We start from the raw sequence: 19,635 nt of genomic DNA, 5'->3' as shown, positions 1-19,635 counted from the left end.
TCCCATAGATGGAATTCACTCCGTCCTCTGAATTTCTCACCTCCTTCATGAATCAGCTCAGGTGTCACTCCCTTTGGGAAGCCTTTTCTAATTGCCTCCAATTGTTAGTACTCTCTGCACCTTGAAATTACTTTGGATTTGTGTTATGTGTTTACACACTGTATCTCTAGCAGAATGTAAGATTCTTGAAGACAAAGATCTTTTGTCTTCTCTTCATATTGCTAGTACCTAGCATGTAGTATGCACTTAATGTTGTTGAACTTAAAAAATGTGAGGTTCTAATCACATTTGCTTCCTTCATTCCTATTCATGTGCTGCTAAACAAAGCTAAAAGAAATCATGAAACTATGCTGACTAGGACCACTACAAATATTTGCTACTGAAGTCTCAACCAAGCCTTCACCGTAACAACTGTAACAACTTGTTGCTAGCAAGGCATTTTACAAATATCTCATTTTTCCCCTCACAATAACCCTGGAAGATAGATGCTATTATTATCTCCATTTAACAGATGAGGAAACAGAAGTCAATAGAAGTAATTTTCCTGGGATCAGTTTGAGGCAGGGTTTGAAACCAAGTCTTGCTGACTCCAGGTCCAGCACTCTAACCACTGGACTACCTAGCTGCCAAACAATCCTCACCCTTCCCAATTGATTCTCTGTCACATTCACAATAGCCATTCAAGCCTCCCACAAAACCCCCTCCTCTTGCCCCTTTACCTGTGAAACTTGCCTCATTTCACACACACTAAATTGAGGGGGGGCAGAGTCAAGACGGCAGAGGGGAAATCTTAGAGTCTAGCTTGCCCTCCATACCTTCTCAACAAAGATCTAGAGAATGCACCAGACTGAATTCTGATTGAGAAAGCCAAGACAAAGTCACAGTAAGTCATTTTCCAGCCCAGAGCTTAGGGAGACAGGCAGAGAAGTTTTCAGACACAGGAGACAGGGACTGATAGGACAATTCCAGGGCCAACGAACCAAGACAGGATAGAAGAAAGAGATCTTTGAGAAAATCTAGGAATGAGTGCCATTTGGCAGCTGTGCCACCCACCACGCAATGCTGGATCAGAGATTCAAGTAGGAGAGCATCTTGAACATCACGTAGTGAACACTGAACAAGTTTCAGGAAACAGATGGCAGCTGTGTGGCTCTCATCCCAGGAGCAGAGCACAGCATCCCAGACAAAGGGGAACCAGCAGTTCAGTCGATGTGAACTTGCAGAGCTTCGTAAAGAAGCAATGTGCTGAAACTCCCAACTAGAAACAAACTGATATATCCAAACCTGGGGCAGGAACTTGCAGAATTCAGACCAAAAGGGTATTGAACAGACCTCAACCCAGATCACACAACTTGAGGGGCACTGAAAGCTTATAAGCCCTCAGACAGAGCTGTGAAAGCAGCAGAAAAATATAAAAGATCAGAAACTCAAGTCAGGCAGTCCCCATCCCCACCCCACCCCCCAGAAGTGTGCAGAACCTGACACTAACATAAAGTCCAAAGTCAAGAAGTAGGCCCCAAAAATGAGCAAACAAAAAAAAAATACCACAAAAAGTTATCATGGCAACAGGGAAGCTCAACACACAAATACAAAAGAGAATGACTCAAAAAAATCTACAAGCAAAGCCTCAAAGATAAATGCAACTTGGACACAAGTCCAACAAGAATTTCTAGAAGAGTTAAAGCAAGAGCTAAAGAAAGAGCTAAAAAAAAGATCTTAAAAACCAAATGAGGGCCGTAGGATGAATGAAAAGGAAAAGAAACAAGAGCTAGGGAAGATATCAAAAGAGAACAGTATGGCAGAAGAGATGCAAAACTATACTGAAGAAAATAACTTCTTGAAAATTAGAATTGGCTCCATCAGACATCAAGAAATAATAAACCAAAGTCAAAAGACTGGAAAAAAATGTGAAATACTGAATAGGAAAAAAAAACTGACTTGGAAAACAAACTGAGAAAAAATAATATAAGAATCACTGGACTACCAGAAAGCCATGAACAAAAAAGAACCTAGATATCATATTTCAAGAAATCATGAAGAAAATTGTCCAGATATCTTAGAACCAGAGAGCAAAGTAGAAACTAAAAGAATTCACTGGTCACTTCCTGAAAGAAACCCCAAAATGAAAACACAGCAATATTATAGCCAATATCCAGAGCTCCCAGACCAAGGAAAAAATACTGCAATTGGCCAGAAATAAAGAATTCAAATACTAAGGAGCCACAATCAGAATCACACAAGATTTAGCAACTATTACCATAAATGAGCTAGAGAAGGAAAAGGCAAACCACTATAGTTTCTATGCCAAGAAAACCTCAAATGGGGTCACACACGCACACACACACACACCCTAGCTCAGTGCCTGGTAGTAAGCACTTAATAAAGGTAAGCAAAATGCTTGGTGACTGACAGCAACAAGCATTATTGATTGACTACTGTTGGGAGACTAGGATAGTGATGGTAAAGAATCAGGAAAGCCCTTCAGGAGGGCATAGTTCTTGAGCTGAGCTTTGAAGAAAAACATGGATTCTAAAAGGCATAGGTGAGGATTTCAAGCACGGAAGGCATCCTATACGAAAGTGTTGAGGTTAGAGATGAGGATCACAATTAAAGTTGGATCACAGAGCACATGAATGGGAGTAGCATAATAAAAGATGGAAATCAAAGTTAGACTCAGGTTGTGAAATCTTTAAAGGCAAAAAGTTTGTATTTGATCCTGGAGGCAAAAACAAGTTTCTAAGAGGCAAAAGGGAAAGTGACATGGGCTATACAGAAGCAGTCGACGTGGGGTAAGGAAACCTGGTTCTAAGCCTTGACATTTACGAGCTATGTTACACTGAATGCTCTACCCCAGCCTCACATTCCCATTTATAAAATGGGAATAGATTTCTATTACTTACCTCAAAGGGCTATGTGGGCTAGTGCTTGACAAACCTTTAAGGACTATTTGCTTTAAGATTCTATGATTTCATTCAAACGATGATTCCTTCTATCAAATCACCCTCGAACACCTTTTCTTTGGCTAGAAAAATCCATCATCCCGTGGCAATCCTCCATTAACGTGGTGAAGAGTTTATGCATAGCTAAGTTGGTCCCTTCTTGACAGCTGGTTGGGATGCGGAAGTAGAGGTGAAAACCTTTCTAGCAATGGCAAGACCTGACATAGTTTGGCCTATTCTGATGCCTGGAAGTGTAACGGTCAGCTCTCAAAAATATGCCAATGGAGGGCAAGCTCTGGCCAGTCCTACCAAGCTGGGAAGGCTTCCTGTACCATCTGCCAACCAGGAATCAGCCAGCTCTGCCAAATTAAGGGCAGGCTCGTCCCCAGAGGGCTGCAAAGGGATTTTTTTTCTCCCGGGTAGGGATACAGGGGCTGTAGTCTGCACTGGTGGAGGAAGTGTCAGAGGAACCTTGAAGTGCTGAGGTTTTGCTTATATGCCTAGTTCAGAAGTGGGCTGTGGTCTGGAAAGGCTCCTCTAGGCCAGACACTGGGAATACAAAGACAGAAAAGGGGAAAGGGCTCCTGCCTGCAAGGGTCGGCTGGGAAACGCGCCGGAGGATTCCCACCTCCTAGCCCAGCCCAAGCTGAGGAGGGGTAGGGCCGGCTTTGGGGACCTGGGCGGCCTACCTGCCTGCCTGCCTGCACAACCCTTTCCTAGACTGCGGCTTGGCCCCCGGCCCTGAGGCATGTGGAGAAGGGCCCCGCACGGCGTCAGCGCCCTCCGGAAAGGGCCCAGGCCTCCTTCGAGAAGCCAAACATCCCGGGTTCCTTCTCCCCCCCAGCCCAAAAACTTCCAATCCTAGTCAACAGCCCCTCCCCGAACCTGAGCGGGAAAAGAAACTTCCGGCTCGCAGGACGGAAGCGTAGAACCGTGACAGTTAAAGCCCGATGGAGAGAAAGGGGCCTGTTGCGCAGGCGCATTTCTTCCTCCCTCATGCAAGGTGTGAATCTTTACTGCGCGGACTTATGGGTGTCTCCTTTGCGCACGCGCGACTAGGCGGGCCTACGAGTTTGAACGATCTTATTGGCGGCACCGGAAAAAGGGGTGGTGCCTGGTTCAACTTTCCGTTCTTATATACCTATCTTTATGCCCTCGGCTTGTTCTAGCTCCCCGCATTTGATGTGTGGTTTTTAACTTCTCTGGAGCTGCAAAAAGGGAGAGGTGTTCGCTTCCGCTCTGGAGTCGGAAGTTTGCTTTCTTTCGGGTCGACGCGGTAGCGATCGAGCTTGGCTGAGAGCTCGGCGAGGCTTTGCTGCCGGAGGGAAGCTCGGCCCAGCTGAACTCGGTTTCCTTCTCCGATCCTTGGGCTTGACAGGTGAGTAACCGTGAGATCGAGGATCCCTGGGGGAGAAAGGGGACCGATGCGGCCGCAGCTGGCGGGGGCGAGGAGAGGCGCGGTCTAGAGAGAAGAAAGGGACCTCCGTGTGGCACGGAGAGGAGGCGGTTGTTGGGCGTGTTGGGGCCCGACTCCCTCCCCAAACAGGACCCCCAAACCCGGCAGGGCTGCCCGTGGGACGTGCTTCGCGGTGCCGGAGCCCCGGCTTAGTTCCTGGGAGGCTGGGATGCAATTGTAAAGATCCTGGGGGCTATTTAGAGCCGTCTCCAGGCGGAGGTGCAAGGAGGGAGAACGAGCCTGGCCACGTGGACCTGCTTCCTTAGCAACCGTGCTCGCACTCCCCGGTTAGACCGGATCAGGGCAGGAAAGGACCTTTAAGATCATCTGGGTCACCTCAGTTGTTTCACCGCTAGGGAAACAAGCCTGGAGAGGGAGAGTGACTTGTCTCTACAGCTAGTAAGGAGAAAATGAGAATTCAGATTTTCTGACCCCCAGAGCAAATATTTTCTCCCACCACCTACCAGACATTGGGAGGAGACTCTTGTTTGCCCTTTGCTTTTTAATAAACCTTTCAATTAAAGGTAGGGCCTTTGCGTGTGTGTGTGTGTGTGTGTGTGTGTGTGTGTGTGTGTGTGTGTGTGTGTGTGTATACATATATGCACGTAAGAAACGTTGACTGACCAACCTAGGGCCTTGTGCACTGAGCTTAGAAGAAAGTCCTTGAACAAGCCAGATAGGACTTTTCACAAATTCTGAAGACTGGGAGAGCGAGGTGGTGGTGGTGGGATCTTTGTGTTGGAGGAGGGGCTTAGAAACAGGGAGGGAACAGGACAGGCCCTCACAAAGAGGACAAGGGTGCTTTTGTGTGTGTGTGTGTGTGTGATTCAGAAAAGTCCTCAGACTAGACTGGAAGTGAAATAATTAGTCTCCTATATTGAGTGATTTTTATGTCATCTTCCTCTGCTCCCGTTCCCCTCCCCACGGAGAAGAAGGTCTTATAGCTATTTGGGCACCCTGGGTAAACTTCAACCATCCCCATGATAACCTCTCCACCATCTTTAGTTTCTAGTTCTCTAGGACAGGTAGGTGACAAAGTGGATAAAAAGCTGTTGGATTTTACAAGTTTGGGAATCCTAGGAAGACACAAAAGGATTTTTGTGAGTTTTCTACAATTGGGATGATTTTGCTTTGGGCAAGGAGGTAGCTTGAAGAGACTTCCAAGGCTTGGAAATTGTGTAGTCATAGAATTTAAAACGGGAAGTGAGCTTAGGGGATATTAAATCCACCTCTCTCGTCTTACTGACGAGGAGACTGAAGTCCAGAAAAGATAGGTGACTTGCCCAAGGTCAGAGAAGCTAGCTGAGTGGCAGGTCTGGGATTCTAATCAAGGCCTTCTAACTTTAAATTCAGTACTCTGGGAATGCCTTAGCTTATGGTTGATCAGCTTTGACATCCATGTATTTAACTTAGTTTTCAGTCAAAGAAAGGAACAGATTTTTGACTGCTGCAAAGTTTGTTTACCAGAGCACCGTGTGTTTGACCATATGTTATCCACATTGGTCCACTTGCCCTGGAGCCCAGCCTGTGGAATTTGAACTGCCTTTGATTCCCTCAGGCTCCTGAGGCCTGGACAACTTTTCATTCAAGCATTTATAAGCCTGTACTGTATACACAGGCACTATGTTAGGTGATAGGAATATCAAGACAAAAATTAAAATCTTTACCCTCTAGGATTTTACATAGTGGGGTGGCATGGCAAACAGCATATGTATGCATACTAGGAGGTGAGCCCTAAGCTGAGTCCTTCCCTGACCAAGTGGCTATGCACTTCAGATAACTGAGGCCCCTTTTTGTGGCCTAATTGGCCATTTCCCTTAAAGGCTTATGTGGAGCCCTTTTCCATCTTTTCCCAGTAATAGCAGGAATATTTGGTCTCCCTTTAGGCCTGCCGTTCTGGGAAGATGGGCCGAAGAAAATCAAAGAGAAAACCTCCTCCCAAGAAGAAAATGACTGGCACGTTGGAGACCCAGTTCACTTGTCCCTTCTGCAACCACGAGAAGTCTTGTGATGTGAAAATGTGAGTAAGGGGCTAGTGGTCATGGCCATGGGGGTCAACCATGAAGGAAAGGTTGAGGTCATGACCTTTGGGCTTGGGTGAGTTACTTTCCAGGCAAAGACTGAGAGCATAATAGTGCCTCACTTCCAAGGGATTTTATTGTTTCTGTCCAAAAGGAGCTTCCTGCTGAGTTCTGTTAGGGATCTTAGGTTGGGTTGACAACCAAATGCAGTCAATCACAGTAGACTCCCATTCACACCCAGTCACCTGGACACATTTTGTCTTTTTAACCTCAGGGGGAAGCCTCTAACCAATGGCCTAATAACCCCTGAAAGTAGGGCTAGTCTCTAGGGAAGGAGGACTAAAAACTGTTGGCTCCTTTAGTTAGGGTATCCGTCTCTCTGGGAGTAGGGGTCACTGTGGGGCTTATCATTGCCAGTGACCTTGTTGGCCAAACTGGGGCTACTGCTGGGTCCTACTGGACCCCAGACGAGGTATAGTGGTCTGTTTGCTGGAACAGTCCTATAAATACCTGGCATACAAGTGACATTTGCCCAAGCTCAGGCAGGGGATCAGTAGTTGTTTTATTGGTTACCAACATTCTTCTCCCTCCCCACTCTTAGCCCTTGTCACCAGGTCCAGTAGACCTAGCTCTGGTTCCTCCCCAGAGGCCAAACTTGGTTCTCAGTAGAGGATCAGGCAGCCAAGCAATATGCTCAGCACCAGAGGTGCAAAGACTGCCTTCATGCAGCTCACATTTTGTCAGGAGAGACACATACGTTTGTGGGTATAAACAAATAGATAACACACGATTTGAAGGATGACAGGTCCCTCCATTTGCTGTTGCTTCTTTGCTTATCAGTATGTCTTTATTTCAGGGATCGAGCACGAAACACTGGTGTTATATCCTGCACAGTGTGCTTGGAAGAATTTCAGACACCTATTACATGTATCCTTCTCAGACAAATCTGTTTTCTGAAATGATGTCTCTTTCCCAAATTGCCAGCCCCTTGGAGCAGTGGGCCAAGTCAGTGGGATGAAAAATGATTTGTAGTAGAAGAGAGAGGAGAGTTTGGTTGATGGAAAGAGGTTAGTATATACTCATTAGGCCTTCTACCCATACTCCAGGATTCATTGCCCAAATCCCTGCTATGGACAGGTAAACTCATGCTAGATATCTCAGGGTCTTCCTAGAAAGGGTTGAGGGGAGGGGAGGTATGAGTTCTTGGTAGGGGACTTAAGCTGTCAGATAAGTACTACCCACTTGTGGACTTCACAGGGGAAATTGGTCCCTGGTGGTCCCAGTGCATGCACTCTGCTGCTACCCTTCAAGCTTGTGGCCTCCTTGACTTTGGACTACACAGATCTGTCAGAACCCGTGGATGTATATAGTGACTGGATAGATGCCTGTGAAGCGGCCAATCAGTAGTGGCTTTGAGGACCCGGCCTGCTTGCTGTCAAGGGTGGGCGTCCTATTGGGCCCTGAGTAGCTGGAAGACTCTCCTGAGACCACAAAGGAAGTGACTCCTAAGCTTCAGTTGTCCCCTCCCTGACCTCGGGCCCACCCTCATCCTCCCCCATTGCTTCTCTCCAGAACAGTGGAAGAAGAATGGCTCCCTCTGTAGCTCTAGCCTGGGCTAGGCCTCTACCTATTCTTGGAGTTCTTGGACTGGCATCTGCATTGCTTTGTAGGTGGGAGGGGCAGTGGCTGAAGGCACTCAGTTAGGCAGCTGCCATGGATCTCTGAAGGCTTGGGGCAGATTCCCCTGTCCCCCAGCCCTCGTGAGACCAGACTTGGCCCTCCCCCCGGGGAGGTGCAGATACCGTGGCCTTACATCAGTCAGATGCGGCTGAGTTGTCTCAGAACTCCACCGGTACCTGGTTTCCCAGTGAGCAAACAGCCAGCCAGGTCTGGGGGAAGAGAAGAGCACTGGAGTGGCTCCTGCCATTGAGACTTAGCACTTGATTGGTTTTATCCTCTTTCATTTGAACTGTCATCTTTCCTCCCCTTCCTGAAGTGACTTGATTTCAGGCTGTCTAAAAGTCCCTCTTGTCAGTTACTATAAATAATACTGATCTCACTGAGAAAGATGGGGGTTTGGTGGGTTGAGGGGGTAGGCAGGTGGAGGGAGAGGAACTATCAGTGTCCCTTTAATAAACTACTCTCTGAGGGATTTCGGTCCATTTCTGTGATTATTGGCCTCTAATCAGCATGGCTGGGGAGAGAACTTTCAGGCAGCCGAAGCCCAAAGCCAGGCACTTGGGCTAGATGGTGGGATAGGAGAGGACAGGAGAGCTTCACAAAGCTCTTGTTAAGATTTTTGACCCAAGAAAGAAGCACTGAGAGCCTTTCTTGCTCCTTAAACTATGGTTTCTCATACAGCGCGTCAAGTGCCAGCTGTTGCCATGTGTACAGGGTCTTTGCTTATCTGGCATAACCCCCAGGTGCCTTCTTGCCTGGCCTTAGAAACTAGAAAGACTTAGAACTTAGAACTAACTGGTTTAGAACCTGAGGCAGACCAGGGCAGATGGACAGCAAGCCAATACTGGCCAGGTTACGTCTGGTAGCCACCAAGTTAGGTTAAGGGTCCCGTTAAAAGTGTAAACTGCCCATAGGACAGCTAGCCAATGGACAGAACATAAGCTTAGCTAGAAGGGATCTCAGTACAACCCTCTTTACCCTGAGCCCTATTCCCCCACGCCATTCAGCATCTCCCTGCTAAAAACTTCTCACGTGGCTTAGTGTCAAGGAGCAGGGATGATTTCTGTATAAAAAAGCACCATTCAAAATGCCCTTCAGGTCAAGTGGCTGCCTAAATATGCTGTCGAGTCCCAGGGAGAAGGAGGAGGAGACTAGAATGTCTGTTGGGTTTGGGCCTGACTCTTCCCCTGTATTCCATTCCTTGAGGGAGGCAGGCATCTGCCCCTTTCCCCCTCCCAATCTATGTCTTCAGCTCCTAGAGGTTCAGTGCTAATATGGTGCTGTTTTCCCAAGGAGCCTCGGATCCTTAGGACAACTTTCCCTATTGGCCTGGGGGCAGGACAGGCGCCAGGGACCCTTGGCAAGGAGCAGGACAAGAAACAGCAAGAGCCAAGACTTCTTGGAATCCGGTTTATTAGGTGGGAGTAGAGGCTAAGGCCCGAAGGAGATCGTCCTTTTAACTACTCCCTTTCTTCCCACCATACTTCTGCCCTTTCCTTCTCCTGGGAGCACTGTTGCTGCATCTTTCTCTCCCTCAAGCCCCAAGAACTGGTGTACCCCTGGACAGTCTGTGGCACGAGTGAAACCGGTGTGTATGTGGTCACAGAGCTGTTTTCAGGGTCTTGGGGTAAGAGAGAAGAGGATGCCCTAGGCCCTGCCCTAATGTGGGAAGTGTTTGCCTTTGAGTCACTGTCCAACAAGTTCCCTTCTTAGTCTTCTTCCCAGACATCCCTTGTCCTGTCAGAAGACCTCTCCCTACAGGGGAGCCCAGACCTTTCTACTTGACCATGGCCTGGCCTAGTCCCTCTCTTTAGGGAAGAACTTTCTTTTTGCTTTGGATTGGTATCCCCAGTACTTAGCACAGTACCTGACACATAGTAAATACTTAATAAATGCTACCTCCAAGGGTTATGAGAATCAATTGAGGTAGTATTTGTAAAGTACTTGGTGCATAGTGAATAGTAGGTGCTTAATAAACCTCCCTTCCTCTCTTCCTTTCCTTCCTTATTTCTTTCCTTCCTTCCTTCCTCTCTCCCTCCCTCCTCCTCCGTTTCTCCCTTCTTTCCTTTCCTCCTTCCTTAGATTTTGCTTCTTGGTGATTGAGGTGCCCCAGGAATGAAGCAGACTCCTATGGCCAAGGGAGTAAAACTTAAGAGCAAGAAGAAACCTTAAGAGATCATCTAACCTAACTCCCTTTTTTAACAGAGATAGAAACTGAGGCTTGGCATGGCGAAATGACTTGTCCAAAGTCATATGGTAAGGAGATCTGGGATTCAAACTCAGATTTTCTGACTTCAGATCTCATACTCCCTCCCACCTCCAACTCCCACATCAAATACACATTCTAGGACATTTGGCGATGCTCATTCCTGGTTTGGGGTGGATGGGGAAGGGAAGAGACAAGAAGGTAAATGCCGGGGCCTGTAGGATGCTGGAGCTAGAAACGGAGTAGGCTTTGGGAGCTAATAGTGGTTTTTGTAAATTTTTATTGTGCTCCAGTGAAATTTAAAAAAGAAAGTGCTCACTTAGCAAACGCCTTCAGGAATGCCAGTCAATGCAAAAATGCAAAACCGAGTGTGTCCGCTTGGCCTTTTGGCATGCAGTTTGTGCTCACTGCGCTGGGGTTGGGAAGGGAAAAGTCCGAGACAAGTTTGCTTTGGGGGTCAGGGCTGTCAGGATGGGACAAGGAGGGGGAGTCCTCAGGACAAGGGAGACATACAGCAATTTCATTTCTGCTCAGTAGTTTGGATTTCTTGAGGCTTTTCTGTTGGGGGTATTGTCCAGCCTCGTTATATTTGGTGTATTTGAGGTTTCACCTCCACCCCTAGGAAGAGACCTCCTTACTCCTACGTTGACCTCTGGGGAAAATGGCGCCTTAGCCTTGAGCAAGAGGCAGGGTGGAAAGCAGACTCAAGAATGCAGGCTCAGGGTGAGGTTTTTTGCAGGGGGTCAAAGGGGCAGGGGAAGGAGGAGAGAGCCTCCTTCTCCCTCTGTCTCCCCCTTCTCCTGGCTCCCACAGCCCACTCCCCCAACCCTAACGTCCCCCAGACATGCACCCTGGCTGGAAGGATACACCCTTGAGGCATGGTGGTAAGGCAGGTTGGGCCTGGCCATTCTTCAGGCCCCTAGAGCAGCTGCTGACTCCCTCCCTGGGGTTCTGGGTTGGCCCCTACGCAGAGTTGTAGTAGTTGTGTGAGTGATGATTATGAGTGGGCTCATCACCTAACTCTGGGTACTCGGGGGTCAGGCAATACTTGGGATCATACACCTGGCGGGGCAGGCCGTACACCGTCATGCCACGCTGGGATGCCCCCTTGTTGCTGCCCATCTGCAAACTAACGTTGAGTGTGTCACAGTGCTCCATGCCCAGCGTTGGCTCGAAGATCTGCCGCTTGGTCCCAGGGGCTGTCATGCCTGCCTGCAGGGGGAGGAAGCAGAATGGCAGTTCTTACCTGGGCCAGGTATGCAGGGCAAAGGCTGGGAGCACCATGTACTATCCAAAGTGCTCAGAGCCTTGCCTGCCAGTGGAGAGGGGCATGCGAAGGCAGTAGGCTTAAGGTGGGGTGCCCAAAGCTGTGCCTTGTATTCCTCCACCTCCCAGATGCCTTTGTGCATTACCTATGTGGCTTACCTGGCTGGCACCTTTGTTGGTGCCCATCTGCAGACTAATGGTAGCCTGGTCCAAGGGCTGATCAGTTCCCAGCTTGGGGTCATAGAGGTGGCGGCGGGTACCATATGCTGTCATTCCTTGCTGGCTGGCAAACTTGTTGGTGCCCATCTAGGGAGACACCCATCCAGGAGCCTTAGGACAGCAGGTACTGGCCTGGGCATCCTCCCAAGGTAATAACCTTAGGGTAGCAGCAGTCTGACCTGGGCATGAGCCAGACAACCAGCCTAACAAAGTCAGCAAGGAATCAGGGGGCAAGAGCAAACCATCCCCTAGGCTCTGGGATCACTCCTCCACATCGTCTTGGGCCCGTGGCTACCAGCAGCCCTACCCACCTGCAAGCCTATAATGTTCCGTCCCTCTTTCAGCTTTTCTGGCTGAAACTTCCTCTCCTGTTTCTCTGCATATTTCACTCCCATATTCACCTTGTTCCCTTTTGTCTTGGCCTGCAGAGATCAAGGCAGCGGACACTGAGCCCCCGATCATTGCTTCCCCCTACCCCTAATAGAAGGCCCTGCTCGGTCCTTACTCACCACGCTAGCCAGGGCAATGAGGGTGGACTGCACCTGGGTGTGATTTGTATTCTCAAACAAATCATTGGCCTCGAAGATGTCATGAGGCTTCACTCCGTATTTGGTGATGGCTTTGATGAAGTTCCCAATGTTTTCCAGCTTGGAAGGATCAGAGAACAGAGAAGTCAGAGATGAGAAAGGGCAACAAGTAGGCTGCTAGGGATTGGAAGAGAAGGTAGTGCTGGGCTGTACCTGGTGCCAGTTCTGGGTGGACTCATTCACCTTCCTCACTGAGCCTGGCTGCAGTTTGTTGATGAACCTGAAAGGAACAAAGGCTGATTTGGTAATCCAGAGCAGGTACCGACTTCCGAGGCCATCTCTTTCCACCTTGAGCAGGATACCCTCCCTACCACAAGTACTCGTTCTGTTTCCCTGCAAATCCAGGGATTTGAGGAGCCCATTACTGAAACCCCTCTTTGGCTGTCCACTTCACTTTCGAGCAGCCCTAATTGTTAAAAAAAGTTTTTACTTGTTTTGAGCCGAAATTGCCTCCCTTCAACTTCCTTCTACTCATTGATTCTAGTTCTGCCTTCTGTGAGCAAACAGAAGTCAACACTCAACGGACCTTTGAATACTAGATGGCAGCTTTCATATGCCACCCCCTCCCAATCACCTCCCAGTGTCAAAAGCTAACAAGTAGCAGAGTCAGAATTTGATCCCAGGTCCTGGACTTGAAATCCAGGGTTCTTTCCACCACACTCCTTAACCACAGGAAGAGAACAGAATTTCTTCCATAAAGTTGGACATTTGGTGGGGGGGGGAGGGGTCCAACACTCCAAATTAAGGGCCTGTGTCATAAAATCCCAGTCAGTCTTGCTGTTTTTTTTTTTGTTGAGGCAATTAGGGTTAAGTGACTTGCCCAGGGTCACACAGCTAGTAAGTATCAAGTGTCTGAGGCCAGATTTGAACTCAGGTCCTCCTGACTCCGGGACTGGTGCTCTATCCACTGCACCACCTAGCTGCCCCTAGCCTCCCCATTCTTACTCGCAGAGGATGATTCCATCCTTGAGACCATCCATGAAGTTGGGACCTATGCGTCTTCCAGTAACCTCCTCAATCCATGCCCGAAGCTCCTGCTCCCGTCGAGGGTCATACTTCTGGGCCAACTGGGTGGAGGGAGAGAATGGTGAGTGGACTTCAACCCCCTATAACTCCTATGGCCAACAGTGTAAGGAGGCCCTAGGAGCGGGGAGAGTCCTTGGGTTATGATTGGGATTGGGTTGGGCAAAGCTGGTAATGGAAGGTGTATCCTGGGAGGCAAGACATCTGGGTCCTATCCTGAGTTGTATTAAGGGCAAGAAGAGCCTAGAATAGTGTACCCTGCCTCCCAACCCCTTCCCCTCCCGTAGACTGAAGAGGCCAGCTTACTTTCCCCATCTCTTCCCAACTAAGGCAATGCTGTCCCTGGGCCCAGGGGCGGGGGGAGGCATTAGGCCAGGGCCATGCTCAGCACCTGCCCAGGGGGCCCATTCCAGGAATGCCAGAGGTTTGGCGTAGAGAAATAGAGAAGGATTGGGCAGAGATGTAAGGAGAGCCCCAGGGGAGAGGGGGAAGTTATCCTTTCAACCCCCTTAAACAGACTTGATTGTCACTGTTGTCTGGTTCTTCCCTTCTCATCCCCTCTTGAGCATGGGTCTTAACAGAGAACCTAATGCAGAAGGCCTGGGCACAGAAGCATCTTTTGAGGTCATGCCAACCACTGAGTTTCACTGTGCATGTCCTAATTCTGTAGCCTTCTCATTCCTTTCCCTGTCTCTCCCTGGGGTTATCTGTGTGTGTATTAGTGTGCATGGATAGCTATGTGTCTATCCATTTTTCTGGGGTTTGTTTTTCTCTATCTTCTGCATCTCCAGTCCTCTGTCACTACATCTCAGGATCTCAAAGTTGGAAGGACCCTGAGAAGTCATTTCCAGTCTTTCAGTCAGGAAATCCATAGATGGTCTCCAAGACAGGTGCTCCTATGGCACTACTGGGTTTTGAGGGTGTGTGTGTGTGTGTGTGTGTGTGTGTGTGTGTGTGTGTGTGTGAGAGAGAGAGACAGAGAGACAGACAGAGAGAGACTGACAGTGTCAGAGTGTATAGACATGGGATGAGGTGGCATCGTGACCCCACCAGACTAAACAAGTCCTCTGGCTATCTCAGCACCCACTGTGGCCACTGACCTCCCAGGTCCTTCCCCAAGGCTTCGGGAACTGGATAGGGGTAAATGGGTTGGGACTAGAAAGCCTGCCCTCAGCACTGCCACCTCAGTTTTCAACATGCCAGCAGGGGGTGCCCAGTGCCTGATCTGCCCCGGGCAGGGCAGTAGGGTGAGGAGGAGGGGGAGGATCAGGCCGCATTCCCACATGAGGGGAGGGGCCTAGCTCTCCACTCTTCCTACTCACCTGGCCTGAGGAGCATCCGTTGCCAGCCTGTGCAATGGCCCCTCCCTTTGTTCCCCCAGCCCCCACCTCCCCTCCAGCTCCAGTTTGCTTTATAAAGCAAACCAGCCCTTATATAGAGCTCGGGCCTCCCTGCCCAGCTTCCCCCAAAGCAGCCTTATATGGAGAGGCTGTTCTGCCGGGTGCTCCAGGGAGAGAGGGGGTAGTCTGGAGCTGGGTCCCAGTGGGGGATGGGCAGCCCAAGCTCTCCCCCCTTATCCCCCCTCCCTGCTCCTGCTACATGGGGGAAAAGGGAGGGGGGAAGACCCCTCATCCCCCGGGGAATCTCTGTTTTCTTGTCTGGGAAGTGAGGAAGGTTGGACAAGATAATTTCTAAGATCCTTTCCTGCCAGTCTGGGATTTTAAAATTCTCCCACCCAGCTAGGACATCAGCCCCACCGTCCAAGACCAACCACTCCTCCCCCCACCCAAGTTCTTTCTCCAAAGGACTGAGCTTTTCCATCAGAAAAGGAGACAGGGGCCATTGGGAAGTGTGCTACTCTGTAAGGTTATTTGAGACCTAGGAAGAAAGATTCCTGGGGGATTTGGGGGTGGGTGGTAAGTAGGAGTCTACAATGATTGGAAGTCAGTTTGAACTTCCTACATCTTTCATGCTGTCTTGTTGGGGGATAGGATGGGGGGGTGTGGAGATGCTTCCTGCTGGCCATCATTATCAATAGGTTGGCTTTTCTGGATATTTCCAGGCACCTGTCACCAAAGGCATCACCAGTCCAGAATAGGGGAAGCTCAAGCCGGTGACAAGGTGATCTACTTCCCTGGAAGCTTGCTAACCCAGAGCTCTGGGAGAGTGCATGGTAACAGTTCAGAACCAGGTACCCAAATAGTCCCAGTGTCCCCCTAGTATCTTCCTGCCTTTTCACTGTCACCCAGAGCCTCTGAGATTTAGCTTTGCTCCCCATGTTGGGGTTCAGGGGCCCAGGGCTTAGGGTCAATCTGATGAGGGTTAGTGGGAGAGTTAAAATTTCTCAAAGTTACTGGTCAATGCATCTTCCTGCAGGTGGCCTGGGGCTGAGGGATGCCCCGAGGGATGCTGGGGAAAAGGATCCTGCCTATCCTGGACCATGAGATCCTTGGTGCCACTACTCCCATGGGGAATCTGTCCCCTTTTTCCTTCTTTCACCCTCCATACTCTTAAGATTTACCCTACGCAAGAGGATAGATGCAAAGAACTGAACTTCAGGGTGCAAAATAGGGAACAAAATCCTGTCCTCAGGGGGCAAGAGCTTTCAGGGAGGAGATATTCCCAAGAGGAGTGTTATGAGAATGGTGTTTGAGCAAATCCTGACTCCCTCTAAAGGCCTACTCAGCTGAGGCCCTCAGGCACCGCATAGATCCCTATAGACATCTGGGCTTTCTGTTCCTCTAGCCCCTCTTCTTTAGTCCTTCCTTCTTACCATCCAAATTTTCTTTCCCATCCCCAGACTCTGGGCCTCCACTCCCTCTCCCTGCACCCCTTTCCCACTCCAGTCCCTCTACCCCTAGCTCTTTGCCCCTCCAATCTCTGTCCCCTGCCCCCCTTTACCCTTCTAGCCCTTTGTCCTTCCTCTTCCGCCCCTCCAATTATTCTCCTCTGACCCTTCCACCCCTCCATCTTCCCTCTTGCCCCTTCCACCCTTCCAGACCCTCTTCTTTCCTCCATTCTTCCTCTCACTCAGTTCTCCTCAGTTGGTTTAATCCCGGAACCCATTGCCCCTCATTGGCAGGTTTTGGACTAGAAGCTTGAGAAACTAGTGAGTGGAGTGGATAGTTCATAAGCTGGACAAGAATGACCCTCATTTGGTCTTTAGGGCAAGGGTCCTTGTTCCCTGGGCTAGGCCTGGCTCCCTGGATTAGTCCCCTCACTACCCTCTGCTCCAGGTGCCTAGAGCCAGAGCGAGTGATGGGGCTGGGGAGTGCTGAAGGAGGAGGAGGAAACTCAGAGCCTAGGAGGTGTGGGTGTGTGGGGGGTGGAGGCTGGGACATGACGTTGCTACCTCGGGGGCTAAGGACCAGGAATCCCACCCTAGGTAGACTGAGGATGATGATAGAGCTAAGGTAATTACCTTGTTCTTGACCTCAGCTGACAGTCCATAAGCAGGGCCCCGGTTGAAGTGAGCAGTAGACATGCTGGTGGTGTTGCTGCCAGTGGAGGGGAGCCTGGCCTGGGTTTCGCCTGATGTGCGTCTGCTGCTGCTGCTGTGAAATGGCCTCAAATTTTCCCTGCAACTTTTTGAAAGCTCGAGCTCTGGGCTTCTCCATATGAGCCCTGGCGGGTCGTCTCATTGGGCCAGAGGGCCCACCAATGGCTGAGAAGCAATCCCCCCCCCCTTTCCCCCACGTCAGCCAGCTCCCCCCAATCCCCCCACCCCCGTGATGTCAGGCCCCTGGTATTGGGAGCCGATGCTGTCATTGTTTCCACCTTGGTGGGGGAAGGGACGTTGGAGGGGAGGGGGGGCACTGCTATAGTCATTCTTAACCCAGAAAGGGGAGTGGGGGGAGTATGGAAGAATCACCAGCTGAAAATTCCTGGGGAGGACCTATCCAGCTGGAGACGGGAGCAGGGCCGGGGACAGGGACAATCTGAGACAAGAGTCACCATCCCCCACCATATGCTGGGTTAACCCCATGTGTTGCCTGTGTCTAGCAGTCTGTACTGGATTTCTGTCTGTGTCTATTTGTCTCTCTCGGTGACTGTTCCAGAGAAGGAGCTCAATTCCTAGTGAGAGACAGAGATGGACTCAGAGACAAACACTGTCAAAGACTGTCTCTGGGGCAATTTAATGCCACCCACATTTATTAAGCACCTAGCATTCAACACCTTTCCTGTGTTCTAGGAGCTCATAGATCAGGCCAGCATTTTCTTTCCCCTGTGTCTTTGTAACTGAGTTTGTATCTATGTCTGCCCCTGTTTTCCCTGCTTCTCTCTCTTTCTGTCCCTTCCCTCCTCTTATTCATCCTCCACCCTTTGGGATTAGGGGCCTGAGACCTTCCCTTGGCTGGCCCCCATCATTGCCCTCAATTCCTGGGCACCTGCCTTTCAGAAAGGGTAAGGGGGGGGGCAAGGGAGTAATCGGCCCAAGCCAAGACCCAGGCTCTTTAAGGCCAATTTGTCGCCCGAGTCTTGGGTCCCCCTCAGGCTTCCTGGAAGCTTTCAGCACCCTGGGAGATGGGATGGGGAGGGGACTTTCTGTGGTCCCCCTCCGCCCCTACCCCCACCTTATAAGGCTCTCCGTTTTCTGCCGAAGCGATTGTGGTTTTTTCCCCCGGGGCAGCTTTTCTCCCCTTCTGGGAATCCTGCCCTTGCACTGGAGAAGGGGGGTGGGGAGCCTTGAGTGTTCAGAGCCGGGAGAGGGAACTTTCCCTCCATGGGGATCATGGAGAGAGAGAGTAGTGGGGTACAGTAGGAAAAACCCTGGACTTGGAGTTTTTTGGTCTCCATTTGAATCCCAGCTCTGGCACTGAGGAGGCGTGAGACTTGGGGCATGTTATCTCTCTTAGCCTTAGTTTCTCCATCTGTAAGTGAAATGGACTATAATAGGGCTCCTTAGCTTTTTGTTTGTGTCATGGACCCGCTAGGCAGTCTCGTGAAGCCTCTGGACCCCTTCTTAAAATCCTGTTTTTAAATGCATAAAACAAAGTACATAGGATTACAAAGCAAACCAATACTATTGAAATACATTTCTCAGAGTATCTTTAAAAACAAGTGCATGGACTCTTAGGTGAGGAATCCCCGGGTCACTAGATCATCTCTGAGGCCACTCCCAACTCTCAATTCTATGCCCGTAGAATGAGAAGGAGCTGGAGGAAGGAACTTGGATCTTGTACCAGGGTGAAAGGGTATTCAGTCTGAAACCCTTGGCCATGATGTCTGTGGGTGACTAATAGAGCGTCAGCATCAGGGCTGTGGGCCATCCTCACCATTCTCCTCCCTCCCTCCTTTTTGTTGTAGGCTTCACCATTTATAGAATGGACCTCTTCAGCTCTGAAGTCACCACCAGCCTGGCTTGGAGGATGGAATCCCTTGAGGCCTCTAACCACAGAAAGGATACTTTGGGGCCTTCCAGGGTGTCCACCCCCCCAGGCCTTTCTTTACCCTCAGGGAAACCAACCTCAGGGAACACTTTCCCCTTCGATAAAATTGTCTCTCCTTCTACCATGATTTTGGCTTCCTTTGCCTCCCAATCAGTCTTCATCCTTCAGGAGGATTAGTGGAGGGGAGTTTGGGGATTTCACCATAATCTGATGAAGCTTTATGAACATTGGGTGTAGGGTTAATGTTAGAAAACCCGGAAGACAGAGCTGATTGGTGGATAGGAAGAGAGGTCCCTCATGGATGTTCACGAGCCCCCCTCTCCACTGTTTTCTTTTTTGGTGCAATGGGCAGGTAACTGATAGGAGGGAAGAAGAGTTCTAGGTGCTTCCAGTTATGATAATGGAGAGTGGGGTGCTGGCGAGGTTGGAGTGATTCACCATCAAGGTACATTTAGAACTTCTGAGTAATGATCCTCACTCAGCTGGAGGCATTGTCACCCCCATACCACCCCCACTAAGGAACAGGTGGCCACCATGTCATGGAGTAAGAGGTTTTATCATCTCTTTATAAAACTACAAATGAGCACGCTGGCGCATACATACGCGCGCACACACACACACACACACACACACACACACACACACACACACACCCCTCTTGTCTTTGGTTCAAAAAGGGCTCATTGCATTGATCTCAGGCAAGGGGGTAAGTAAGGGATATTTTAAAATCAGGAGAGAGAAAGAGGTGGCAGGCTGGGGTCACAGAACAGCTAGCCCTGCCCTCATGCCTTGAATTGTAAACTATTCACTTCATAGCTTTTATGACTTGGGGCAGACAAGTTACCTAA

At 49.7% G+C, this 19,635-nt stretch overlaps 2 protein-coding genes across 2 annotated transcripts; one reads left to right on the top strand and one right to left on the bottom strand.

The window, feature by feature from the left end:
* Nucleotides 1–4,058: 4,058 nt before the first annotated feature.
* On the top strand, nt 4,059–8,568 carry ELOF1 (elongation factor 1 homolog). The gene is made up of 4 exons (XM_027850826.1): nt 4,059–4,317; nt 6,282–6,415; nt 7,273–7,343; nt 7,759–8,568. The coding sequence occupies exons 2-4, from the start codon at nt 6,300–6,302 to the stop codon at nt 7,821–7,823; spliced, it is 252 nt and encodes an 83-aa protein (XP_027706627.1). The 5' UTR covers nt 4,059–4,317; nt 6,282–6,299; the 3' UTR covers nt 7,824–8,568.
* Nucleotides 8,569–10,565: 1,997 nt separating this feature from the next.
* Nucleotides 10,566–16,997, bottom strand: CNN1 (calponin 1). The gene is made up of 7 exons (XM_027851110.1): nt 16,819–16,997; nt 13,320–13,441; nt 12,528–12,594; nt 12,297–12,434; nt 12,099–12,209; nt 11,728–11,874; nt 10,566–11,514 (listed from the first exon to the last, which is right to left on the bottom strand). Exons 1-7 carry the CDS (start codon nt 16,879–16,881, stop codon nt 11,266–11,268), a joined length of 897 nt encoding a protein of 298 aa, XP_027706911.1. The 5' UTR covers nt 16,882–16,997; the 3' UTR covers nt 10,566–11,265.
* Between the last annotated feature and the right edge of the window lie 2,638 nt (nt 16,998–19,635).

The sequence above is a fragment of the Vombatus ursinus genome, unplaced genomic scaffold, assembly GCF_900497805.2.
Source record: "Vombatus ursinus unplaced genomic scaffold, bare-nosed wombat genome assembly UNPS02009173.1, whole genome shotgun sequence".
Taxonomy (NCBI): Eukaryota; Metazoa; Chordata; class Mammalia; order Diprotodontia; family Vombatidae; genus Vombatus; species Vombatus ursinus.
The sequence above is the reverse complement of the archived record's forward strand: the minus strand, read 5'-3'. Positions and strand labels throughout refer to the sequence as shown.